Source organism: Xiphophorus couchianus, chromosome 18, assembly GCF_001444195.1.
Source record: "Xiphophorus couchianus chromosome 18, X_couchianus-1.0, whole genome shotgun sequence".
Lineage (NCBI taxonomy): Eukaryota > Metazoa > Chordata > Actinopteri > Cyprinodontiformes > Poeciliidae > Xiphophorus > Xiphophorus couchianus.
The window spans coordinates 31,357,663-31,384,915 of NC_040245.1; the positions used below are offsets into that span (position 1 = coordinate 31,357,663).

Consider the following 27,253-nt stretch of genomic DNA (forward strand, 5'->3'; position numbering starts at 1 on the left):
ATAATAAAGATCAAACCTAAGCCGTTTCCCCTGATTGTTCTTGAGATGTTTCTACAACTTAATTTGGAGCTTTTTGGACTATATTTCAAAGCTTCTCTTTTTTGTGACTGGTCTAAAACAAGCAAGCTTTTATGTTTTGATCTGAAACCTCATAGAAATTGCACTAAACTTTGTATTTTTGGTCATTGCCAAAGAAAGGTGTTTGTGCAGGCAAAACACAGAGCTTAACAGAAAGTTTTGACACGACAAAACAGTTTAGATGGTGTATGCAATAAACCTGAGTACCATCCAGCTGTGATAGACAGATTAGACAGATAGAAAGAATATTTTCTGCATTTTACCGGTTATTTTTTTAAACGACGGGAAGATTGAAGCCAATCCGTCATCTAACAGGTTAAAATTAACACCCTTGACTGGTGCACATGGGCAGACATTACAGACTTTACACAAAGATTTCATCGCAAAGGCAACTAAAATCAATCAATAAAAAAATCCTTTCTGAATATCATCTCATAGACACTGAACAAAATGAGTCTTCTGACAGGGAGCTGACAGCATGTTGAAGATTTATGGACGGGACGCTTTGGAGTGTCTGCTTGGGAAGCTCATTCCAAACCTTCGGAATTCAAGTCTCCATTACAGACCAGAGAAAACTAAAGAGAATGCAGTGTTGAGCTAATCCATTTATAGTCTAAACAGAGGAGTCGGAAGTTTATCTTGAGGAAATAAATTAAGGTGCAGAAAGTTAATTAGACAGTAACATGCAGAGCCATGCAGAGACCTTTGGAGGAGCAGGGGCTCAAAGTTAAAAAAAAAAAAGGCACATTGAACAAGATCTTAAAACACCATACAACAACATAGCAACAACTCCATATTAATCAAGAATTTAATTGGATCCTACTATATCATTGCCATCATGTGGGGACAATGCAAAGCAAATGGTATAACAGGTATAAAGTTGCTGTTTCTGCTGATGACAGTCCTGGGGGGCTGTGTTGATCTGAGACTGTAGCTGTTAAATAGACCAGAGGAGAGAAGGTTGCTGGCTATGAAGTTATGAAATAAGAAAATTTGCTGCCATTTTACTAATTAAGCCCTAATAATATCTATTTAACCTCTACAACAAGTTGGCTGCAGTCTGCTTTATAGATTTTAAAAAAAACCTCAAAGGGGTTAAGTCTATATAATTTTTTTATGTTAGCACCTCTGAGAGATATCAAGGCAAAGAAAACTCAGTAGCTGCTGGTAGGGGCCTCCAGACATTCAGGGGCCTCCAGACATTCAGGGGGCCCCAGAAATAGTTTAATTGCAACACAGACCATAGATCTAAACCTGTAGCATCATTTATAGAGAATGACAATGTTATTAAATTTTATTTAATGCATTCAGCTGAGAAAAAAATTAAATAATTAGAATTTAATTAGGAAGTTTACTTTGTAAAAGTTTAAAGAATCATCATGATAGATTGATTGTTGTGTTACCATGGCTACAATATGCTGTAATCTTTGTGTTTGAATTGGGTTTGTTCACAAATACATCACAGCAAATAACCAATAATCAGTGATTGATTTTAAACTCTGCCAATAAACCTGGTCTCCTCTCACAGACTTCACTTTATAGATATTTAAACATGTTAGCGATGCTGAGGTTCTTGGTAGGACGGTTTCGAGGGAGGGAGGGGGGTTCTGTCTAAGGACCCATATTACCTTGGGCCGCCCCTGGAGGAACAGCTGCTGCGATGCGCATCTCTGGAATCTACCTGGAATCTACCTGGAATCTACCTTTAATCCCCCGGTGGCCCCTGTCTGTCCACCGATGCTTTGGGAACATTTTGATTCATTTAGTTGTGGCATGTTTGGCTTCTAATTATTGCTCCAGTATTTTCTCTGATGTTTATTTTGTGAACTCCAACTGCTCTGGGCCGAATCTTTCTTTAACACTTGAGGTTCTGCAATAACTTCTATTTACAGCCGCGAACCTCCAGCCCAGATCCCGTCAGCAGCGGCTTTAACCCACCTGGTAGAAACGTTAAGGAGAACCAGAGCAAATAGTCACCAGGTGGTAGGTACCTGGTGGTACCGGGTGGTACCGGGGCTTTGATCTGCGTTGCGACTCGCGGTGACAGTCGGTACCGTGTCTTATATCAGGATGTCTGATAGAAAGACAGATATTCTCTATATCTGTCGGTGGACCGACTCAAGCTGCCTGTAGCGAACCGGGCATTTAGCAGAATGATGAAGTTAAAGTCAGAAGTTTCTCTGCAGCCGAAGCGTTTCTGTGTTTAGTGGCGAGGCGGGTTTTTTCCCGCTATTGTGAGGACGATTATGAAACTATAAATAGAAACAGTTTTTCTAACGTCAACATCAGACCTACGTTTTTATTCACAAACCAGTGTATGAAAAAAATATTCTTGCCCATAATTTGATAGTTGGAGGGCACAGAACCGCCTCCTCCTCCTCACCATGGACCCAGAGTCTGAACAACATGGAGGAAGAGAAACTGAGAATCATTATTTGACTGAGGGTAGCCAGACTAGTTTATTTTGCTAAATTATTATATTTAGCTAAATATAATTGCTGAGGGGCAGAAGGAGGCCTTCTGACATATAGATTAAAAAAAATTGAAAAGAAAATACTTTGAAAAAAAAATAAAAACTCAAGAAGAGCAATAGGGGCATCAAGGATAAAACTGGCAGGGGCTCTAGTACCCCCCCCCCCCCCCCCCCCCACACACACACACTGCACGTGCCTGACACGCGCAGTCCGCTGCAGAACTAAGTCGCTGCTAAAAATTAAACTTAGCGCATCCTGCGGTTTTAACAAATGGAGCTAGTAGACATTACCCTCCCGCGCCCATAAGGAGAGCGGCGCTCAGGAGCGCGGCAGACGTAACATCTGTCTGTTTCCATGGAAGCGAAGGGGGTCAGGCCACACCCAGAAAAAAGGTGGAAGCTATTCAACTGCTGTCACCACCTGAAAATGTGCAGGAGCTTAAAAGAGTCCTGGGAATGGTGAACTACCAGGAGGTTTGTTCCCTCCATGGCCACAATAGAGCTACCCTTGAGCTGTTGAGGAGTAATAATGTCTGGCAGCAATCAGTATTTGAGAAAATAAAACATATGGTGACTACAGCTCCATTCTTTGCCTTCTACTACATCACCAAACCCAGATGCAGACACAAGCAGTTATGGGCTGGGAGCAGTGCTGCCGATGGAGGCCGATTGTTTCCTGCTCCAGACTCCTCTCAGATGCTGAAACACGCTATGCACAGATAGAAAATGAATGTCTGACTAGTGTGTGGGCTTGTGAGAAGTTTGATAAATATCTCTGTGGTCTAGACCAGTTCAGGCTAGAAACTGATCACAAACCATTGGTGCCATTAGTAAATATTCAGAGCATCGATAATGTTCCCTTGAGGTGTCAGCGTCTTCTCATGAGACACAGATACAAACCTGAAGTAGTACATGCACTAGGAAAAACATTCACCATCGCCAATGCTCTGTCTCAAAGCCCACTGTCACATGATAAAAAAAAAGAGTGACATGCACACAGAGCTGGACAGTTATGTGGCTGCCGTAATCCAAGACAGTTGTGCATCACCATCCATGATGGACAGTCTTAGAATGGCCACAACAGCTGATGGAGAGCTGTCATCAGACATATCAGAAATGGGTGGCCAGAATACAGTGGAAAGGTGCTGTTGAAGATCAGAGCATACATGAAAGTGAAAAATGAACTTTCAGAAGGTGATGGCTTGGTTATAAAAGGCTGCAGGATCTCTCTACTAAATCTAGAGAGAGAGCAAATTCATCTGTTTGGTGGCCTGGTTTCTCAGTAAAGCTGTGATGAAATGTCTGATATGCCAAGAACAGAAACGAACGCAACAGAAGGAACAACTGATTTTCACTCATTTGTCCGATTGAGAATTGGAATTGGTGTTGACATCTGCAAACATAAGAAGAACAGCTGTCTCATCATATCGGATTATTACTCACGATTTCTGGAGGTTTTACACCTGCCACCTACAACCACCAGCCAAGTAACTCAGAGGCTTAAAACAACCTTAGACAGGTTCGGAATTCCAGATGAAATGGGTCCCAGTTTTCCAGTGCAGAATTTCAGCTGCTGGCAAGTGAGATTGATTTTAAACACATCACATCTAGCCCTCACCATCAACAAGGAAATGGTCATTCAGAGAGAGCAGTACAGACTGCGAAGAGGATCCTTCGAAATAAAGACCCTCTATTAGCTCTCATGTGCTACAGATCAACTCCATGTTCCATAACAGGAGTCAATCTAGCAGAACTTCTCATGGGGAATAAGATCAGAACAACACTCCCAACATTGGAGAGTAACTTTAGATAGATAGATAGATAGATAGCATTTATTGTCATTGAACAGAATTCAACGAAATTTCCATTGCAGCTCCCGTGCAAAAGGTCAAATATATACAGTATAAATAAGCAAACACACAATAATAATAATAACAATATATACAACTAAATTAACTAAAGGCACTCAACCACACCAAAGAAGTAGCAGCAGGTCCAATTATGGCAAAGTACAGATAATGTGACAGTGCAAAGTGCAGAACAATATGGCTGTGTGAGGGTGGGGGATATGTATGTGTGACTGCGAGGTTATGATATGTGTGGGAGGGGGGGGCGGCAGGGAGTAATGGCTCTGACGGCTGTGGGGAAGAAACTGTTTCTCAGTCTATTTGTTGTAGTCCGTATATTCCTGTACCGCTTGCCTGATGGCAGCGGCACAAACAGTCTGTGGCCCGGGTGGCTGGAATCCATCGCTATGGATCCAGCTCTCTTCTTGACCCGGTCTGTGCAAATGGAGTCCAGGTCTGGGAGGGGGCATCCCACAATGCCTTGTGCTGTTCTCACCACCCGTGTCAGTTGTTTCCTCTTTCGACCCAAACAGAACAAAAGAAAAGCTGTGTGTGTAAAGGATGCTTGTGAGAAAGACAAACAAGCTTTCAATTAAAACCGAGTCACACCTCTCCCACAGTTACAACCTGGAGACAAAGTCTTCAAGTTACATTCAGAAAAGACTTGGAAGACACCAGTAATAGTGCTGAAGGAGTCTGTTACTCTAAGATCCTTTTCTCATCTGATGCACCCACTAGGCCTGTCGTGATAAAAAATAAATCAATTAATCGCACGATAAATTAAAATGAGCTTGACAGGGTTTCCCCCAGAAAACTTGCTAAGCCCGGTGGTCCGGGCATCGAAGCGGTCCACCGTGTTTTTGTATTAAAAGATGTTAAGTAGTCAGGAAATGTAAAAATATTACTGGGTAATTATATGATATGGGAAGACATCTCCAGTGAAACAGGGGAGCCAAAGCCACTCGCTGGGCAGCGTTTTGAGATGTACGGTAATCGGCGCACATAATTATTTGTTCCCAAAGATAAATCATTCTCACCGCTCCCTCAACGGGCACCTCTTAAAGCGTGTCTTTAAGTTATTCCTGCAGTTCACATAGAGCTGTGCAACCAGAACTAATGCGGTGAGTTCTAAATCCCTACCTTGATGTGAAGTTCACCAAAGAAACATAATTCCACATGTGTGGGGGTTTGTAAATATCCATACAAGTCAGGTCTATTAGATTACTTGGATTGTTATTGTGGACAAAAAATCCCAATCAGATAGTCTCTCTCTTTCTCTCTCTTTCTCTCTAAAGCTGAATGAAGCAGCATGCTATGGGCCCTTTTTCTCCAGCTACAACTGTGCCTCCACTTACCAGTACTTACAACAGCAAGCATTACGTTGTCATTACTCAGAAACAACTTCTACACTAGTGTTGTTCTTCGAGTGACGTAGTGGTGCTTGAGGACGAGAATTTTGAAGTTTCAAAGCAGCCAATGGTGAGGGTAAATCAAGGAGGAAGAAAGATGTTGATTTCCCTGTAGAGTTCATTTCTCAGCGCAACAGAAACTCTTTTTTAGATTATAGTTTCACAATAAGCTTGCATGGCCTGTTATGGATCACTTTGTCCTTTTGTGTCATACTAGTTTATCCATGAAGGGCTCTGTGTGCTTTCTAGGCATGCAGTTGGGATCGCAGAACCAAAGGGGTGTGGTTTACAACCTGCAGCATTCACCAGATCAATTTGTGTATGTGTGCTGGACATTTCCTCTATATCAGGCTGAACTTTTTAAAGAGGTCATTACGCAGGTTGTCTGAATTGTCCTTATTTTCATACAGGAAAAATTGTTGTAAAATTTTAATCTGATTTGGCTGATCAATGCATTTTAGATACCAAATGTCTGCAGGAAGATGATGCAGTGGATCTGCTCAGAGCCCACGTTTGGACTGCTGCTTTATATTATATTACTATCTCACAATCCAGCAGTACCGCTTACAGGTTTATTACTACCTAATGTGGTGAATTTGAGTATAATGTTGGATCAACCCCACATTATTTGTTGGCACATTTCAGTCTGTCGCAAGTAATAAACACCAGCAGGTCATGAAGCAAAATTATGATTTGTTAGGTGACAGTGTGAGATAGAAAATTCAATATATGTCATATCTTTCTTTAAACATGAAGAAAGCTGCAAGATAAATTTAGGACAATCTTGAAGAAAATGGTTAGAATAGGAATTTAGGAAGATTTTGTCTGAAAAACGAGACAGCTGCAAGTGAGTTAAAATTTAACTAAATCCGCATCTGTTTAAGAAAACATGCATTGTCGGCATTCATCTCTTTGCTGTCGTAAGTCCATGTTATTTAGATGCAGTATAATAAAAGTGACGGTTTTATTTACATTTCCCTAAAATATTTTAGGAACATTATGAAATATTAAATAAATCAGAACAAAATGGACTGCTTACAGTTATGCTCGATTTTCTTAGGTTTAATAACTTAAACATTATGAGACCTACAAGTAGTCTTCGTGTACGAAACTACATGAAAATGCAGAATATTTTAAAAATAAATTAAGAATTGATGCAGCAACTCCAAGATTTCGGATTAGTTAAAGCGTTAGTAAAGCGAACAATAATATAGAATATGAATGTAAGAATGTGTTTTAAGGCCGTCCAGCAGCAGCAGCAGTGCCTACCTCCCGTTTGACGTTCCATAATAATTTCTCCTTGTGTTCTTCCTCAGTATAGCCCTCCATCTCCGTCAGTCTGTACGCGGTGCGTTCAACAGCTCAGTCAACCCGACGCTCCGCTCTGGTCCGCTTTGCCCTGCCCGTCCAGAACCTTATTCCTTTTTATTACCTGTTTCCTTCTTTCCTCGCTCAGCTGGACTCTGACGCATCCGAACTGCTTGAGTTTGACGTCAGAGGATCCGCCTTCTTCACCAAACTGATCAATGGAGGAAGAGAAAGGAGAAAAAATGAGATAGCCTCCCAGCGTTTCGCTCCGCCCCAGCCTCCAGCCCGCAGCCACTTAGCATCCAACGCAGCAACCTGTAGAACCTCCGAGTTATTTTTAGCTGCTTCTTCCTCCTTCCTTTCATCCGTCACTTCTTCGTCGGCGAAGCAGAGATGTCGTCTACCGTGAAAGGCGTTGAAATGTTACGTTTGTTTCAGTTGAGGAATATGGTTATTTTTTTTATCTGTTTACTGCACTGCTGTAGGAATGAAAGCTGGGAGAATAATATAATTTTCTTCACGCAGTGACATGCCAAATACAAGAAAATGGAGATAATTAAAATCCTTTAAAAGCATAGTGTTGTTGTCCAGCAAAACGTTGAACTGACCTGGGGTCTGCACTGAAGCTGGACTGGCCCGCTGCAAAATAGGTGACATCACATATGCGTGATGGAGAAAAATCTCCTCCGAGAGTCACCAAACCTGCAGCTGCTGCCTTCATGTGGGCTGATTATGCACTTGCAACCGATGAGTCAGTTAGAACATGGATCTGACAAGAGAGGTATCCATCAGATATCAGATATATGGATGGTTGAATATAAATATTGCTGAAGAATCAGCACATTTCCTCAAAAAAAGAAATGTCACAAACTGTGCTTTAATGCTTTTGCAGTCATTAAACAATTTTATTCCAGGTGCAAAGGGCTGAATACTGAAGGGTTTCCAAATATGCCTTCACATGATATCCACCAATGAAATCTCACAATTTCCACAGTGGAAATGTTTCCTTTCAGTTTCATAACTTTCTTCCAGTCTTAAGCTCTTGTCAGGTTGTAAGATGTCCTCAATAAACAAATAATTTGAAGAAAATTTTGAATGGAATGTAAGAAATGTAAATGTGGAGTTCTGTTTTTGTTCAAACGCAAGTTAAACGCTGGGCCTGAAGTGGTTCCAGGGCAGCAACTTTCATCACTTGTCTGAGAAGACATAAACACGGCCAGAGAGGCACAGAATAAATAGCATGATGATGAGTGTCGGACTGCAGCCCCATGGACCACTTCATGCCCCATGGCTTGAAGTTTTCAGCCCCATGGCTCTTAAATATACATGTACATAGGCCTGTCACGATAACAAATTTTGCTGAGCGATTAATTGTCTCAAAAAATTATTGCGATAAACGATAATATTGTCTGAAGACCTTTTTACACTGATTTAATGGAAATGACGTAATAATGCATGTGATTTCCTGCCAAAGATAGATACACTTTATTTTCAAAAGAATATTTAACACTGGAACTGATAAACAAAATAAACAAAACAACCAAAAACAAAAATAAAGTTAATTCTCAGTCTCCATTAACAAAAAACGTACTTGATAAAAACTAAACAACATAAAGCCAAAGTGGAAATAAATACTGCATTCTACCTAAAGACTGCAGATTATGAAGTCTGTATATTATGTTGCCCTTCAGTAATAATTAGATTTAAATAGAGAAGATGGGCACATCGACTACCTGATGCAATAGTTCACACTACATGATTTTTTGCTCCTATTTTTCCCCTTATGACAATCTTAAAACGTTGGTCTTTCTAAGATTGTGTGGTGTGTTATGGTAGATCGTCGTTGCCGCTCCGATCTAAATCAGGGGTTTTCCCCGACTGGCAGCTTAACTCAGCCTGTTGAATGTGACAGGTAGCCAATCAGAAAGCGAGGATTCTCCTCCGTGTTTTCTGAGGGGAAATTACGTCGGGGAATCCCAAACAGCTGACAGGCGCAACCCGAAGTCCAGCCGACGTGGAAACAACATTAATGTTTATTCAACATGCAAAGAATATAGAAATGACAAGAGGAGGAGTTGGAGCGAAATTGCTACCGCAGTTGATAAACCCGGTAACTTTTCAGCTGTTCTTCGTTAACGTGACGTAAATAGGTTATAATGATTTTCATTCAGTCAGGACTTTACGCTGACACTAGCCACATGCATTGCATGTAGATTGTAGTAAAGCATTGATTAGTGTCTGGTTTTAAAATTAGTTCACTGAACTTGTAGCCATTATTTTGTGCCCACTGTTGGACACCACCACGCGGCAGGAACGAACATGATCGAACCGTTATACCTAGGATTTCTGTCAGCTAATGTGTGGTCTGTCAGGTTTTGAAAATGGGCCGACAATCGACAGCTCTAAGATCGTGTCCTGTGCGCTGGGCTTTACACTAAGGAAATGAGGAAGGGAGGGTCAGTGGAGAGCACTGGAGTTGAGCCTTTTTTCATTCGGTGTCATCAACAGAAAGAGAAAAAGGCCGGAAGAGACGATAATGCCGATAATTGAAATGACGTCGATAGTTTTAATTTATCGTACGATTAATCGATTTATCGTTTATCGCGACAGGCCTACATGTACAGTAAGTCAGAATTATGATATTAAAGTCAGAATTCTTTTTTCTTCAGTGGCTCTCATCATCTTCCACACACACACACACACACATAAATATATATATATATATATATATATATATATATATATATATATAAGCTGTTTATAATGTTTTGTGCAGAAAAGGTATTTGTTTGTGCTGCTATCATTTTAGCTATCATTTTAAAGATAATAATGGGTATGGAAAGTATTTGGACCCCTTTAAATGTTTCACTCTTTATTTCATTGCTAAAATCAAAAAAAGTTCATATTATTTCTAAAGAATGTACATAGAGCATCCCATCTTGACAGAAAAGAACAGAAATGTAGAACTTTTTGCAAATATATTAAAAAAGACAAACTGAAATATCACATCGTCATAAGTATTCAGACCCTTTACTGTGACACTCATATTTAACTCACATGGTGCCCATTTATTCGGCTCCTCCTTGAGATGGTTCTACTTCTTCATTGAAGTCCAGCTGTGTTTAATTAAACTGATTGGACTTGATTAGGAAAGGCACACACCTGTCTATATAAGACCTCACAGCTCATGTCAGAGCAAATGACAATCATGAAGTGGAAGGAACTGCCCAATGAGCACAGAGACATGATTGTGGCAAGTCACAGATCTGGCCAAGATTCCAAAAACATTTCTGCAGCACTTAAGGTTCCTAAGAGCACAGTGGCCTCCATAATCCTTTCATGGAAGAAGTTTGGGACGAGCAGAACTCTTCCTAAACCTGTCCGTCCAGTTAACTGAGCAATTGTGGGAGAAAAGCCTTGGTGAGAGAGGTAAAGAAGAAGCCAAAGGTCACTGTTGGCTGAGCTCCAGAGATGGAGATGGGAGAAAGTTCCACAAAGTCAACTATCACTGCAGTCCTCCACCAGTCAGGTAGAATGGCTGGATGGAATCCTCTCCTCAGTGCCAGACATATGAAAGCCTCCATAGAGTTTACCAAAAGACATGAAAGACTGAGAAAAAAGATTCTCTGGTCTGATGAGATGAAGATTGAACTTTTTTGGTGTTAATTGTAACACCAATGAATGGAGAAAACCAGACACTGCTCATCAAATGCCCACTACAATCGCAGCTGTGAAAGATGGTGGTGGCAGCATCATGCTGTGTGGGTGTTTTTCACCTGCAGGGACAGGACGACTGGTTGCAATTGAAGCAAAGATGAGTACAGAGAGATCTGGAAGAAAACCTCTTACAGAGTGCTTAGGACCTCAAAAGGGGCAAAGGTTCCCCTTCCAACAAGACAATGACCTGAAGCACAGAGCTAAAATAACAAAGAACAACTCTAAAACCATTCTTTACTGGCCCAGCCAGAGCCCTGACCTAAATTCAATTGAACATCTCTGGAGAGACCTGAAAATGGCTCCACCAACGTTCTCCAATCTGACAGATCTGGAAGGAAGAATGGCAGAGGATCCCCAAATCCAGGTGTGAAAAAGTTATTGCATCATTCCCAGGAAGACTCATGGCTGTACTAGATCAAAAGGTCTAGTACGATACTTTACTCAATACTGAACAAAGGGTCTGAATATGTATGACTGTGATATTTCAGTTTTTCTTTTTTAATAACTCCACAAAAATTCTTTTTTTTTCTGTCGAGATGGAATGCTGAGTTCATTCATGAGAAATAACATGAACATTTTTGATTTTATCAAATGGCTGCAATGAAACAAAAAATGAACAATTTAAAGGGCTCTGAATACTTTCTGTACTCACTGTATTAATAAAGTGTCCAGGGGTCATTAGAGTTTCAACCTATGGAAAAGGATTAGGGCCACCGAAAAAAAAAAATAAATAATTCTGACTTTAATCTTAGAATTCCTTTTTTTTTTTCGGTGGCTCTAATCCTCTTCCGTATCAACCAGCCCTCAATACTTCTAAAATGAAAAATAGTGTAAATCAACTCTACTACATTTGTGCAGATACAATTCCATTTGTGCTGCTTTTGTTTAGAAAATATTACTAAAATTTAAATGTAAATAGATTTCTGGCCTCTGATGACCTATTGAAACATTTTTATCTTTAAAATGATAGTGGTACAAACAAAAATCTTTGCTGCACAAACTCAGCACAAATGTTTGACACCAATTTTGCTAGATTTGGACAGTATGAGGGCTGGAGGTTGGTATACCTTTTGACCATTTCTCTTCCATTAAATATCTTCAAAGCAAAAGCAACACACCAAAAACCTTTGGTGCACAAACATAGCCGAGTTGATTGACACAAATTTTATCTGATTGGGGGGCAGGAGGTTTGACCTTTCATGACCTCTGGAAACATTTATGCACATCTTTAAAATGAAAATGGCACAAACAAATTTTTCCCGCACAAACAATTGACACCAGTTTTGCTAGATTAGAAGACAGTGTGGCAACTTTACTCAGGTATTCAAGAAACAAGAGAAATGAAGCCTAGGCGCAAATTCAAACTGGAAGACTCTTTAGCCCCACCTGCATTATCCAATCGGCGCATCCCGCTCATCGCCGCCGACCTATCAACGCTGGACCAAGCCACGTCACGTCCAATCACCTACCAAGGTCCAGTTGATAAGGACCTCCATCCATGGCATCTTCCGCTTTCCAGCTGCGCTCAACCCTCCTCCACCCCTTCTCCACCTCCACTCTTCAGGCTCGCATCCTTCACCGACCTCCACCACCGTGTCGGGTCCCGGGGATCACATTCCTAACCTACTTCGGGAATGCTCATCCGAGCTTATTGTAATTCACAGCTCGATGTCCTCAGCCGGGGCCTGAGCGCCAAAGAGCTTTAAATTCATGCATGTCAATAAACCTTTTTAATCGCTGTTTTTTTCCGTCTGAGTCTCTCCAGATTGAAGTTCAGTTGCCTTCCACTTAAGCACTAGGAGTGAAAGAAGTTTCATGCTTCAACACACAACAATTTGGATAATTTGATACTCCAACTTTGTGGGGATTTTCTGGATGCCCTACTTCTTGTTTCAAGAAAACTGCATATCAGCAAACAAGATCAGGTCCATAAAAACATGGATGACTGAGAGAGATCCACAAAAACCTGATATCACCTGAGAACAACTTTGGGATAAATATGGCTTAGATCTTAATTTTCTCATCTAATATCAGTGTCTGATCTCAGATGCACTATTTAGAAGACACATATGAGGCCCATCTGTCCTCACAATGGTGAGAATAGCCAAAAAGGTCATAAATAAGCAGAATAAGCAGGTAAGCAAACACTCACTGAGATCATATCTATGGTGGAAGTTGCACAATCAATTAGTGAAATATTTTAGTACTTCATCAGTCCAACAGAAGGCTACGATTTCTGGAAGCTCACACAACAATTCAACATTTTAATTCTTTACCAGAAGATACAGGATTAAACTTCTGGGGCCTCATGCATAAAAGAGTGCGCAGTTTTCACACTAAAACTTGGCGTACAGAAAAATTTAGAAAAGTGTGGCGCACAAAAAACGTCCTATGTATGTCGTGAACGGCTATCTTTTATGAAGAACCAGTTATAGACCAGTTATGCAGCTTGTAGAAATCAACTTTATTGCTCTGTGTGACTGACAACAACTGCAAAAGTTTGCGTATATTTACGCAAACTTTGACGCAAAATTAATTTTTATACATGCCGACTTGTGCGTAAAATATTATGCCGCACATTTTTTGTGCGCACGCATGCTTTATGCATGTCGCCCCAGGTCATTATAAAGTTGAATTAGGATTTTTCAATGGTAAATGTAGAGAAATTAGACACTTTGTGAGATAAAAAAGAGTTTTAATATTCATAACAAGTATAGGGCAGTATCTTGAGCAGCATTACAGTGTATTAAAGGCACAGGAACAGTTCTAGATCAACTGGGACATGTTTAATTTTGCTCAGAGGCAGTCCTAATCTGTTTGGCTAACTGCCTTTTGTGTTCTGCCCCTCAATGAAGTTGTTGATGGGTGGGGAGGGGGATGGGAGAAACCACCACTGATTGTGTTACTGTGTTTAAAAAAATACATTTAAAATATATGCTTTCCTGCTAATGTAACGGATGCAATAATACATAATAGTGAGATTTTTCATCCTTTACATGAAATTAAAGACATAGTCTGAAAAATTATAGAGTAATTGCTGTAGAGTCTTTGATAATGAAGGACAAAGTGCAGAAGTTGACATGAGGAAGCAGTTACATCGAGCTCACAACCTGCTCATCATCTCATCGAGGAACTAAGGACCAACTGTAATGCTGGAATAAAAGTAGCAGCACGGTGGGTTTGAGTCTCAGTGTCCCAGTGGACGGTCATCATACGTGCTGTACCGCTTGATGTGGATTCTGCGGACACGCTCACGTAGCTCCGTCCCCCCGGGCCCTTCCTCTTCCTCGCTTAGAGAACCACAGTTATTGTAGCTTCGCCGGGTGGCCTCCAGTAGGGAGTTGTCTGGCAGTGGCAAGGTCTCATAAAGTAACGTGTTCAGAGTCTCCTCATAGATGCGAGCTTCAGGGAACTCCACCTTTCACAGACAATGTAGAACTTATTCAACACCCCATAGAACTTTAATTGTACATTTTTACAACCATTTACCCAGCATGATTTAAAATATAACTAGGAAGCTCCCAACCTGGACGTTTTTGTCCCAAATCTTAATCAATAACTGACAGCAATAAGATAACATCCAACTTGTTCTGTCAGTATTTACACTGTCACACTTGATCCAAAATGACATGGCAGCTGATGTAATTTTTCTTGACATTGAGTGATATGCTGGACTTTCTGCCTGGAACCCTGGTTATCTCAATTAGAAAAGCCCCTGTATAACTCTAGCTTTTGTTTCCATATCGACACATACAGCTCTGGTCTTTAACAACCTTATGTGTTGCTCCTGCAGACCAGAGCAGTTAGCTGACATGATAAAAGCTTATGTTAATGATTACTTTCCTGTGATAGGACCTGTTTATACTTCCGAATAGATATCGTGATATCGCATAAAATTCATATCACAATATCTATTGTGATGGTGGAGATAATATATATCACAATATGTTTTTGTTATAACACTTAAAATGGAAACAAAAAAAATCACAAACTAAATGAGTCTAATGTAAGTGCTAAAACTTTTTTTAGGTTTAGTGCATGGATAGTTTTTGTGGATGTTATTTATATGTAATGTTTGTAACTGTTTTGTTTTATGCTGCTGCTTATCATTGCCAGGTATCCCTTAAAAACAGAAGAAAAAAACCCATTGCTTTCTTCTACTAAAATATTCTATTTTCAACATATAACATGATTAGAGCGTGAACTCTTTAGACCCCCAAACCCAGTTATCCCCAACATTCACCTTGGTCTGCTTCTTCTCTGTGGCGTAGACGATGGAGGTGCAGCAGACCTCTGCCAGCTTGCGACCCTGACCATAGAAGGACCAGCAACAGATTTCGTCTCCGATCACGTCTTTAAAGAAGAGGACACGGCTGTTGAAGCTGAGGGACAGCCTGTCAAACAGCTCGATGTTCTTCAGCAGGTTATCGTCCGAATTGCTAAGGAGACGGAAGTAAGCCCGTATAAATGGTGAGTTTATATACTTTGTGATCCAAGACCAGTACGTATGCATGTATGTAATAATCAGTCCAGTATACTGGCTATTCTAGAAGAACTGATCTATGTCAGAAAGTGTTCTCACCTGGTATAGGAGTACTTGTTGTTACTTCTGTTGTACAACAGCTTCACTACAGGCTAACAGAAGCAGGAAAAGCCATGGATTATTATTTCTGCTTCAATTTCTCAATCTCTCAACTACAAGTTCATCTGAAATCAACATCATCTGAATGTATATACTTAAGAGTTTTATAATAAGGTAAACATGACTAACTGGAAAAGATAAAGAATGTAAATAAATATATACATATAAATATTATTTTTATAATATACAGTTTTACTTTTTCGCTTTCAATATAGATATCTGAGGTTAACATCGTTCAATACCAATCAGATACCGGAAAAACTGCTGAAGTGACTTAAAATGTTTCTTTTTAAAAAATACAGACAATATGTATTGACTTACAAATTTATTCGATAATTCTCCACCATTCCAGCACATTTTAATACAATAGCTTCACAAGCTTGGTCAAACATGGAAAAACAACACAACTTTAATTTATTCAGTCAGAGCAATAAGGAGTAGAATAAATAAATAAACCATGATGTCGCTCAGACCACAAAGCCTGGAATTAGACTGAGTAGATCTGTACTTTTGGATAAGGAACATTGTCACAGATATCCGATCTAGAATATTTTTCAAAATTGGGAACAATACAGTTATTAACATCAGATCAGTGAATCTCTAATTATTTTGGGCCATTTACTGGTTTAAGACACAATAACATTTCCTTCAAATGTTAATAACTGATTTTAATCAGAAAAAGCTGATCATGGCCAGGTGCTTACCTTTGAGGATGACTGGACGAGCTGCTCCTCTTCTTTACAGGAAGTAATCACAGGTATAACACACATAGGTTGCTCTTTATTGCCCTGTCAAACAGAAACAGACAATTCCTGTTTTATTGGAAACAGATTGATTGATGAGCCACAGCTCATTCTCACCAGTGCAGGATCATAACAACATCTACATGCTGTAACTACCAGTAAAACTGTAATTTTTCTTCTGCAGAAGCCATTCTTTTTTCGTTCTCCATGTATGCTCAAAATCACCTGAAGCCTACAAATAAAATCCTAAATCACCGTGGTTAGTTTACATGCATCCACCAGAAGGCTTTTGGTCAAGCTGGCTGCTATTTGGAACTGTTCATAACGTCATAGTCATTAATGAAATTTATTTGAGGTGCATTGAGATGTGAACTTTGATCATTTTAAAGATGATCAAGATAATCGTCAAGACCCGATTATACTGATCAGTCCCTCCAGTGTTTCACAATTCCACGATCGTGAAAATTAACTCAAAATCAACAGATTCCTGCTTTTTGTTTCCCCACTAATGCTTAACTGTGAGTTTATTGCAAATATTTCACAAGTAAATGTCCATTAAATGTTAGTTAATCCCACTCACCATTTAATGGTAACATTATTTCTTACTTCTACCCAGGGGTCGCAATATCGGAATTTTTTCATCTTTGATCGGATGTTTTAAAATGGTGATGGAAGAATATGAAGATCAACCGTCATTTTGACAAGAGATGCACAAATCTGATATTAATATCTGTCTTGGTACTAAGGGTGCACCGATTTATCGTCCAGCCGATTTATCATCCAGCCGATTTATCGGTACCGATTTCCTTAATTTTGGGAGATCGGTGATCGGCCGATTTTTACATATGAAGCTGATCTTATCCACCAATGTCATCAACCTCGGCAAAGGTCTAAAAATCAACCACTGTGCTTTTATTTTCTCCTGTGAGAGAGGTTTGACTGACAAATTGGCCAACAAGGTCACGTCGGCACATTTACAGTTAACAATAGTCACCCCATTGTTGAAAGTTCAGCAACTTTCTTGATATATTGAGCAACATTTCAGACAAAAAATGGCATCGGCTAAAATCGAAATCGGTAAGTCAAGCTTTTTAAAAGATCGGTAATCGGCCAGAAAAGTGCAATCGGTGCAGCCCTAATTGGTACAATATTGAAAAAAAATCTTGAAGAGGTATCAGTGACAATGTTCCCGATACACAAGGACTGATCTATTCAATCTAATTCTATGCTTTGTGCTCTGAGTAAATGCAACTGATGGTAGCACACCACCATGCCAAAAATAAAAGCACCACACCTTCAGAATTACATTGTTTTGTTGTTGAAGTCTTCTAAAAATACATATTTCTAACTAGACAAGTCAAGTACTATCTGTCAAGTAATGGCATCACGTTACGAGCGATTCTGGCACATAAGCAGAATTTAGCTTCTATGCACCACAACTATGAAGCAAACATTTTGAAAACCAGAAAACGGCTCAAATACACTAAGCTCCTTTGAACCAAGGCAAAAAGCCCAGCTGTTTAGAGTTGCTTTTGAAGCATAATAAATGGAACACTGACCAACATATTTGATGTGTATTGATGATTTTGATGATGGCATTCAACAAAATGTAATGTTTGCTACTGGTTTCTCAATTGCCAACTCTATGTTGTTTTTATTTTTTATGTTTTTATGATGTAAAGCACTTTGAACTGCCTTCTTGCTGAAATGTGATATGCAAATAAACTTGATTGATTTACGGATTTTTTATTGAACGACAGGACTTTAGTCTCAATTAATGAGAGAGGTTTGTTTTGTGCGTGACGGAGCAAGTCATACTGGTGATTTGCTCTGCATGCACATCAGCTTTTGTTATTTTTATTTAACTTAAAATCATTTAATCTGTAATAAATGCAGGTAAATAGGTAAAAATTAGTGAATAAGTTTTATATTTTGTGGTGTAGAAGAGGATTTTTGTTTCTAGATTTTGCAACATTTGAACAAATATTAAATCTCCTTTCATTTATTATTTATCATAACATTCCTAATTGCACTTTCTGGACCAGGTTTGTTGCAGTTTATTTTTGCATGTTTGACGAAGGTAGTCAACCTTTTGTTGACTACCTTCAGTTTCTTTATTATTTGTTTTACATAGGCTGTTCTACTCCTAATTACACTGACTGAACAAATTAAAGTTGTGTTGTTTTTCCATGTTTGACCAAGCTTGTGAAGCTATTGGTGTACTTAGTGTAGTGGTGCAGTGGTGCTGTAGTGGTGCAGAGTTATAAAATAAATTTCTAATTCAATTGTAATTCCCATTCACACCCCTGACCACTTGGTGCTCATGTAGACATTTTCAACTTTACGCATACGCACAGAGTACAAATAACTAAATTAATCCAAAGAAAGTTCCCATCCAGGTATCATCTCTGTCCTAGAGTTGACAGTGTGCTGCAGAACTATGGGTGGCAGTGAGTCTGATGCAGCTGGTTTACAAATGCAATGGGTCTTTTGCAGCTTTTCTGATGAGTTTCAAACTTGTCTTTGCTTAGACTTTATGAAAAAAAAATGTCCGCTTTAGTAGCCATCATAGTTCCATATAATGCCATACACATCCAGTTAGTAGATGTGTTTTCATTACAAACCTGTGCAACACATTGTTGATATTCTGCAATTAAAATCACACATGAATGAGTTTGTTCAGGCGATAAGCCATTAAGATCATGCGGTGCCATCATCCTCCAACCACTTCCTGTCTTTTCCGCCAGTAGTAACATCCAGCTGTGTGATGCAAAAAGAGTGTTTCCATTGGAGTTTTATGAAATACACTCAGTTTGATACAGCCCAAAAACAGTGGTGGGAAGTAACGAAATACAAGTACTTCGTAACTGCACTTAAGTACAATTTTTATGTATCTGTCCTTTACTTAACTAGATTTAATCGTGGATACGTTCTACTTTTACTCCACTACATTTTACAGTAAGTATCTGTACTTTCTACTTCACTACATTTCTACAAAACCATCGCGTTACTCGTTACATCCGAGACGCATTGCGCTTTTCTTTTTTTTTTGTGAAAATGTATAGTTCAGGGTCTTAACGTGGCACTGTAAAATCCAAGCAATAACGTGACTTGCTAATTACATGGTCTGTTGTTACCCATTGCCTCCCCCTTTCACTCACACGCGAAGCTCCAAGTGGTTTTCTCTGAATGGGAGATGATGTCTGTGTAATTGTCAGAAATAGAATCCAGCTACATAATTCTTAAGAAACCCGATGGCGACAGGAAAATTCAGCAGCGCTTCTCTTTCAGAGACTGTGTCTTTCAGAGACTCTGTCAGAGATCTTTCAGAGACACAGTCTCTGAAAGATCTAGTACACATTCAGTGTACTAGATCCTCTCTCCATACAGCTCTATCACAGGCTAACTTTTGGAAAGGAAGCTTTGAAAGGTAAGCTCTGTGGATGTGATGTTAGCAAAGTTAGCTGTACAGGGCTAAATATGTTCCATTTGTGATGAATAAATGTCGTCACTCACTGCGCTGAATTATTGTGTGGAAGTGTTGACTGACATGTCGCCTGTATGGGACAACGCTGTGCCCAAAGTCTGCAATATATGATGTGGCATTCATGAACGATCCGATTCTTCTGGACCGATCTTTACTAAGACCGTTAGCCTCACTGAGAGCCGTTCTTTGTTCTTGTGATGGGACGGTTAGAACAGTCACGGTGCTCCTTGTGCTTGGTTACTTCTTGCTTGTTGCTCCTTGGACAATGTTCATAGTTGAGTGTTGCTTACTGTTAGGGGATTGTCTTAATTGCTATATTTAATAGTGCAAACAGTGGTGGTTTCTGACATGGGCGATATGAGCAACTGCCCAGGGCGTTATATTTTTAGAGATGGCATGAGACCTCTGTGAATTGTAGCACAGAGATGAAAACAAAGTAGAACAAAGGGTTTGAAATGATGATGATAATGATATTGGTAAGTTATTTCAGCTCTAATTATTTAATATCTAGGTGTTTTATGGGAATGTAGATCTTTCAGATCATTTTGAGAAGCAATGTTGATCATACTTCACATTTTATTGTGTGATGTAGTGGGGGTCTTGGTCTTGACTTGGTCTCAAGATAAGTGGTCTTGACTACAGCACTGTTGCGTGGCTGTCCTAACACCTCTTCCTTGGATGCATGTCCTCCACACCCACCTTTTTTCCATCACCGTCCTGTTGGATTTCTTTCAAAATAAATGCCACTAGTGGCAAAAAAGTGAAGTTCATGCTATGTTAGGACAGGAAACAAGATGTTTTCATCCCTGAAATTATGATGCATAGAATCACAAATCTAAGTTTAAATTATGTTACAGAGAGTAAACACAATGAAAACATGCTTTATCTGCGGCATTGTTAATTAAAATGGTACATTACTAATGTATTAAAATTAAATACAATAGGTACACTTAATGATATTGTATTAACGATTAGGTAATGCATTCAGCAAGTACTATTACTTTTAATACTTAAGTATTTTTAAAAGCCAGTACTTTTTTACTTTTACTCAAGTAAAAATGTTTGTGGTACTTTTCCTTTTACTAGAGTAAATACTTGCCTGTGTATTTGTACTTTTACTCAAGTACATTGTTTGAGTACTTTCTCCACCACTGCCCAAAAACCACCTCATCCCAGCGCAAAAACTTTTTAATCAAAAATGTGAGGTTTGGGTTTTTTTTTTCAAATTGGTGTGTTCATTTTTGTACTTCCAATGTGTACATTTATATGGTCAATAGAAATGCATATACTGAACACTTGTTCTTTAACAATGTGGTTGATTGATTTGCTGACAGTAGGTCAAATTGAGCAGCTTTAGCTAAAGAAGACAGACAGTCAAAGATCATAAAAAATCTGAACTGACCTGCAGAGTATTTTGACAGAGCTCTACAAGGCCCTGGATGAGGTAGTACTTTGCCTCAGCCAGCAGCTCCTGGACAGCCTGACGACCTTTGGGTAAGGTGACAGTACCATCACGCAGATAATTCAGGATACTGTTGAAGTGTTTTCCGCTCCGGTCGATCAGGACCCAACCTGAACAAAAACAACAGACTCTGCTAATAAAACGGTTTCTCAATGTGCTGTGGGAGGTCAACCATCCGGTCTCTAACCTTCCTTATCAGTGAAGACTTCCGTTTTTCCACCGAACATGGCTCCCAGCAGGGAGTTCTGGCTGGTGAGCACCTGCAGTGGGGTGAAAAAGAGTATCCCTCCAACATTGAGTCGAACATACTTGTTGCCCAGAGTCACTGCTCCCCGGTAACCACAGGTTTTGGTCTTGGGACAAAACACAAGGGGATGTGGAGAGGTGGGATCATCCTGGCTATGATTCTGTGGTGGGCAGCGCTCCCCAGACATGTTCCTCTGGAGGTAGATGACCACCTTGCAGACGGAGGTTCGTAGGTCCCCCGCCGTGGTGACAGCTATTGACGAGGCTGCCTCAACCTCTCAATTGCTTCAGACCATTCCTAAAAAAAAATAAGAACACAGTGACGATGGAAATCCCAACTTCTTGATAATAGTGAGTTGGGTTTCATACAGAAATGTATGTTTCGCTGCAGGCAGGAAGCATGTCCAACTTCATTTATTCCATCGAAGTGTTAGAAGTGTCTGTCACTTCTAATGTTTCCCTCTGTGTAACATAGCAGTAAGTTTTGGCAAAAAATAATTTCATCCACGTTAAGATTAAATTATTCATGTTCACAGGTTAGCACTTAATTTCAAATTAAATTCACAGATCCAGCATGAACTGATGTTCATTGACCTTTGATGACCGCTAGAAACATTTTTATTAATATCTTCAAAATGATAGCCGCACAAATGGAAATCTTTGCTGCACAAACATAGCCGAGTTGATTGACACCTATTTTGTTTGATTTTAGAAAAGTGGGGGTGGCTGGTTGACCTTTTGACCTTTAAACTTTCATTAATATCTTCAAAGCCAAAGCAGCACAAACCAAAATTTTTGCTGCACAAACCAGCACAGACGTAGTCGAGTTAATTGACACCCATTTCGTCTGATTTGAAGAAGATGGGGGGGCTGGTTGATCTATGATGACCTATAGAAACATTTCTTTATATCTTTAAGATGACAGCAGCACAAACCAAAATTTTTGCTTCACAAACCAGCACAAACATTTGACACCAATTTTGTCTGATTTAAAGAAGGTGGGGGGGCAACTTCACTCAGGTTGTCTTCAGCTATTTTATTGCACTTAAATACTCATTCTCTCTTCTATATAATCGCCTGCATGCTTTGCTTATGTTGGATTTGTATGCGCTTATTCATGCATCAATATTATTTCATTTTGTTACCAATATTATTAAATTTTACATTTTTGTCTACATTTCCTTTTCCAAATCTCTATGGGGGAGGACTGTAGGTGTTGTTCAATATTTATCCTAGTTCATTGACACAGTTTTTGAGTGTCCTGTTTGTTTCTGCGATTGTACTGTTTAGACACAATATTGCATGGTGACGTCTTTTGGGATGTTTCTTTCCTGCCAGTTGGCGCAAGATATGGGAGGGTATGCGCTGTTCGTTAAGGTGTTTTGACAAACAGCTTTCAGTGTTATTGCTAAGCCTGTTGCAATAATTAATTAATCAATTAATTGCATGTTAAATTAAAATGAGCTCTATAATTTCCATTCTGATTAATGTTTTTAAGGGCAATGTTGTTCAGAGACAAAGTAATCCATTTTATTCGTGGTTTTAGTTGCAAGCGTTTTTTGTTTTGTTTTTTGTGGATATCTAAAATATCTTCCAGTTCCAGTGTTAAGTTCTTTACAAAATTAACGTTTATTGGTATCTGAGAGAGCGAACTTGCACAGATATCCCATTATCAAGATATCACTTGGAAACAGTCTCAAAAGCAACAATATTGCAATTTATCACAGTGGTTACTGGAACAATTTATCATCCAGCAAAACGAGCCCAGGTATTATCTACCTCCACTTGTCGCCTACACTCACTGTGCCTGCACCATTATCCGGGGAGGGGTGGGGAGCAGGGCCAACGAGACTGCTTGCCCTATCCAAGAAGATTACGACTTATAGTAACTGTAGTAAGGATGCACCTATTACCGATCTTTAAAAAGTCTAATCTGTCAGTTTCGATTTTTTGCTGATACCAATTTTCTTTTGTTTGAAATGTCGCTAAATGTAGCAAGAACATTGCTAAGTTGATAACACTGGGGTGACTATTGTTAACTGCAAATTCGCAGACATGGCCAGTGTTAAGGATTAACTGGTGGTGGTGGCTAAATTAACTTGTGGTGGCAGCTGGGAGAAACAGATGTTTCTGTGGGAGTAGATTTTTACGACCCCTTTACCAAACCAGGAAATAACTGTTGCAATAAGCTTAAAGTGTCATGAAGCGGTGGGGTGAGGGGTGGTGAGGCAGACGCTTTAGACCCAGGTAGGAGGAATAGTTGAATTTAATAAAGAAAAACACAGTCCAGCAACGGGCAGCACGGCCGAGCAGAAGCCAGGGCTCGACGCCGGTAGCAACCATTAACACGCCTGGACACGAATGACAGCACGCACGTTAGACAACTGCAAGACAAGGACCCGACGAGGAACAAGGAACACAGGTGGAGTTAAATACACAGCGGGTAATCACAGAACGAGACACACCTGGGAACAATCAAGGGGAAGACAGGACAACACGAAGACTCGGGGACACAGAAAACTCTAAATAAATACACAGAAAACACAGAACATGACATAAGGAACTACAAATCTCTGCAAAATACTATCCGATTCCATAAGACAACCATTAAAATCTCAAGAATAACTAATTAGAAAAAATGTTTTGGTCTAATATTGTATATTACCGTTTAAATCAGTGGTCCCCAACCTTTTTAGTACCGCGGACCGGTTAAGACTTAGCAAATTTGCGGGCATGCCGTGGTGGCGGAGGGGTTAGCGCGACCCACATTCAGAGGCAACGTTGCCTCGATGCGCCTGTCGCGGGTTCGACTCCCGGACCCGACGACGTTTACCGCATGTCTTCCCCCTCTCCTTCCCCCTTTCCTGTCAGCCTACTTTGAAAAAGGGACACTAGAGCCCACAAAAAGACCCCTTGCGGGGCAACCCCCCCCCCCCAAAAAAACAAAGACTTAGCAAATTTACTGCAGATGGGGGGGAGACTCAACCGACAGAGTCCGGTTAAAGGATTTTCCGGACTGCCCTGAAACTTCTAGATTGCCTCTGCTGCACCACACCTGAATAGAATAATTAGGTCATTAGCAAGGAAGCAAGGATGAGCAAGCAAGGAATTAACTTGCATATCAGAACTGTTTACATTTAATGATAAGTTTGCAGAACATGTCAGTCGACATAATACTGAAAGACATGCAATAATCGTCATTACTGTAAAAATGCTGGGTGATAATACAAATTCTGACTGCTAAGCTACGAGAATCCTAATTTATCCATTTTAAATGGTGTTACAGTTCATCTAACACCAGATACAGATACAGGTGAATCACAAATTAATATGGCTGCTGTTTAGCACAGTCTCCTCTTGAGGTGTAATATATTTTGGTGACCTTCAATCACATTCAATATGTTCTTGAATATTCCTTCAAGGAAGAGATCTTACAGAAAGTGGAGACATGTTCAAATCCGTTATTTTACAATTGATCAGGAAATGACACAACCACCTAATTTTTTTTTTTACAAACATCTGCGTTAATCTAGGTCTTAATGCGACTCAATTGTTCTTCTAGTTTATTTCCCATCATCAACAGTCTGCAAACAGTTTCCCAGTAGATAACACATGTAGATATGACTCATAATCTGTTGGGTGTATCTGACAATGTAGGAACGTTTATTTTTATAATTTTGGCTTGTTCATTTGGATATCACCACCAACTACAGCATTGGCTGTTAACTTTATATCGTTTAAATGAAATTTCATTGCAGTACAACTTACTGACATTGCTTATTATTCCCCTCTATTTTGGCACACTACCAGGTATGTGATTTTTATTTTCTTAAATCTGAGGACACCAACCTCATTTTTAGCGACACTTACTGTGAGTACAGTGTCGCTAAAAAGGGTACAGAAACAGAGTAGTTGCATTACAGGATCTTAGCCAAAAACAGACACAAGGCTACAAGTGTTATTAAAAAGAAGCTCTCATTACAGGTACTTGGGAGCCAATTCTAAGGTTTTTTCCTGATCAGTGCTGTTACAAAAAGCAGAAACTGCCCACTTAGGTTTACAGTGCAGCTATTCATGAGTTGAAATTAATTTATTCTGGTCAACTTGAATGTGAATGGGATTGTGCTCATTAATTTGGAGAGTCAGGAGTTACGATTTGAGCTCGGCTTTGCTATTGATCTGGTTCTGCTCAAATGCGGTGTTTTCGAAGGGCACTGAATGCTGCTCTGTAGACAATTGTTTTGAAATATGATCTTCACGTGTGTAACATTAAACTTATACGCGTCAAATGGGATTTATACCAATGTTTTGCGAACGGTTTCGTTACACAAGCATGATTTTTCAATAGGCATGGAAGCCACCTACAATTTAGAAACATCTGCGGTGCATAGGTTTCAACCAGTTAATTTAGCCACCAGTTAACCCACAACACTGGAACTGCAATGAGTTTGTCTAAAAGTGCTGTCAGTTGTGTCACTGTGCTGAATTCCCTGGAACTAAATATGTTCCCCCTCCTTTCCGTCCATACGTCTCTCGGCGTTTTGCTAACTTTAGCTTCTTATGTTGACGGCTAGCTAAACTGCAATTGCACCAAAACATACATCCCCGCAATAGGAATAAAAAAAATCATGAAAATGTTGGTACTAGGCACACATCCCGAAAAGACAGAAGCTACAATAAGACCAACCATAGTTCTGTTGTGTTCTGCATATATTTTTTACGAACAAAAGTTAAGAAACTACTCGAATAATTTCTTAAAGGAAAACGTGGCTAGTCGCCAGCCCGTTCAGCAGCAAATCCCAGCTTACCTGAAACACACAGTCTTCTGGTACTTTCCGTACACTTTGGGTTATTTTTACGGTTTTCAGGTTTTAAGATGTCAAAATTCCGTAATGCCTTCGACTTCTTCTGTTGTTATTTTTAATGGCGACTAGAACGCAACGTATAGATACTTTACTGCCACCTACTGGACTGGAGATTTGGGAATCCTATGAAATAGAACAAACAAAGCTGTTGTATAAACTATCATTTTTAAGTATGCAATTGTTAAACTGCCCATCGTTTATAAGACCTAAAATACTCAAGGTATACCTCAGTATTACTCTCTTAGGCTGTTTCTATGTTGTAACCGGCTTATAACAACCTGTTTTGGTTGTTTCCAGGAACAGCAGGACATTTCCAAAGAAAACTGTGGAAATTCTGTGGAAATTGACACTGTGCTTTAATAATGTTCCATTATTCACATATTCTACGTTCCCTGCTCAGGTTCTTGACTTCTGCTTTGCAAAATGAGAGTTTTCTGTTTTGTGTTGGCTCTCAGTGGTCATTTAGCTAACTATTCATTATCTTTATTGTGTACTTACATGTCCATGAATCCAAATAAATTATTATAAGAATATAATATTATATTATATATATTATAATATATGCTATATATTATAATCATCATCATCATCATCATAATCGTAATAATTAACCATTTACTGTGTAGCTGAAACAATATGTGAAACATATGTGAAACATATCCAAAGCACCAAATTCCTCCAGAATTTGGTGCTTTGGAGAACAGTGAAAGCTCAATAAACTAATAAATAAACTAATAAAATGAATAAAACTAATAAACTGAACCAACAGGTGTTGACGGTGTAAAGGAACAACTTTTATGAAAATCTCCACCAAAATAATCAGGAATAATTTCTTATGCCCCAGCTGTGTTTGGTTTGGAAGCTAGACTTCTTATCAGAAATATGCAAGTAGATGTATTTATACCTGAACAAAACATGAGAAATGGGGTGGTAACACAGCTGCCAGAATGTGACTATCTGTATTTCAGAACAGCAG

At 39.5% G+C, this 27,253-nt stretch overlaps 2 protein-coding genes and 1 long non-coding RNA gene across 10 annotated transcripts in view; 1 reads left to right on the forward strand and 2 right to left on the reverse strand.

Moving 5' to 3' along the window:
• sgsm2 (small G protein signaling modulator 2) overlaps positions 1 to 7,693 on the reverse strand; it is a 128,129-nt gene extending 120,436 nt beyond the window's left edge. For 2 of the 7 annotated variants that reach the window (XM_028045861.1, XM_028045858.1), the window contains exon 1: positions 7,077 to 7,693. In XM_028045861.1, coding sequence (XP_027901662.1) covers positions 7,077 to 7,136 — 60 coding nt within the window. In that variant the 5' untranslated portion in view covers positions 7,137 to 7,693. The remainder of the gene's footprint in view (positions 1 to 7,076) is intronic. The other 5 variants (XM_028045860.1, XM_028045859.1, XM_028045863.1 and 2 more) reach the window with 4 other exon arrangements.
• On the forward strand, positions 4,715 to 23,862 carry LOC114162089 (uncharacterized). Its single transcript, XR_003599137.1, has 3 exons — positions 4,715 to 4,727; positions 4,907 to 4,908; positions 23,609 to 23,862. It is a non-coding gene; the product is annotated as an uncharacterized LOC114162089 (long non-coding RNA).
• On the reverse strand, positions 13,511 to 26,354 carry tnfaip1 (tumor necrosis factor, alpha-induced protein 1 (endothelial)). Of its 2 annotated transcripts, XM_028045868.1 has the most exons (7): positions 26,221 to 26,354; positions 21,354 to 21,710; positions 21,107 to 21,276; positions 16,179 to 16,262; positions 15,415 to 15,467; positions 15,076 to 15,271; positions 13,511 to 14,250 (listed from the first exon to the last, which is right to left on the reverse strand). In XM_028045868.1, exons 2-7 carry the CDS (start codon positions 21,598 to 21,600, stop codon positions 14,020 to 14,022), a joined length of 981 nt encoding a protein of 326 aa, XP_027901669.1. In that variant the 5' UTR covers positions 21,601 to 21,710; positions 26,221 to 26,354; the 3' UTR covers positions 13,511 to 14,019. The 2 variants fall into 2 exon arrangements, with proteins under 2 accessions (XP_027901669.1, XP_027901670.1); XM_028045869.1 differs by lacking the exon at positions 16,179 to 16,262.
• Positions 26,355 to 27,253: the final 899 nt, after the last annotated feature.

Bases quoted from the DNA above. Each gene is read 5' to 3' on its own strand.
- tnfaip1 (XM_028045868.1), bottom strand. From the start codon at position 21,600: ATGTCTGGGGAGCGCTGCCCACCACAGAATCATAGCCAGGATGATCCC. The intron at 21,277-21,353 runs GTTAGAGACCGG...GTTTTTGTTCAG, and splicing joins AGTCTTCACTGATAAGGAAG to GTTGGGTCCTGATCGACCGG. The intron at 15,468-16,178 runs GTAAGCACCTGG...TGCTTCTGTTAG, and splicing joins TCGTCCAGTCATCCTCAAAG to CCTGTAGTGAAGCTGTTGTA.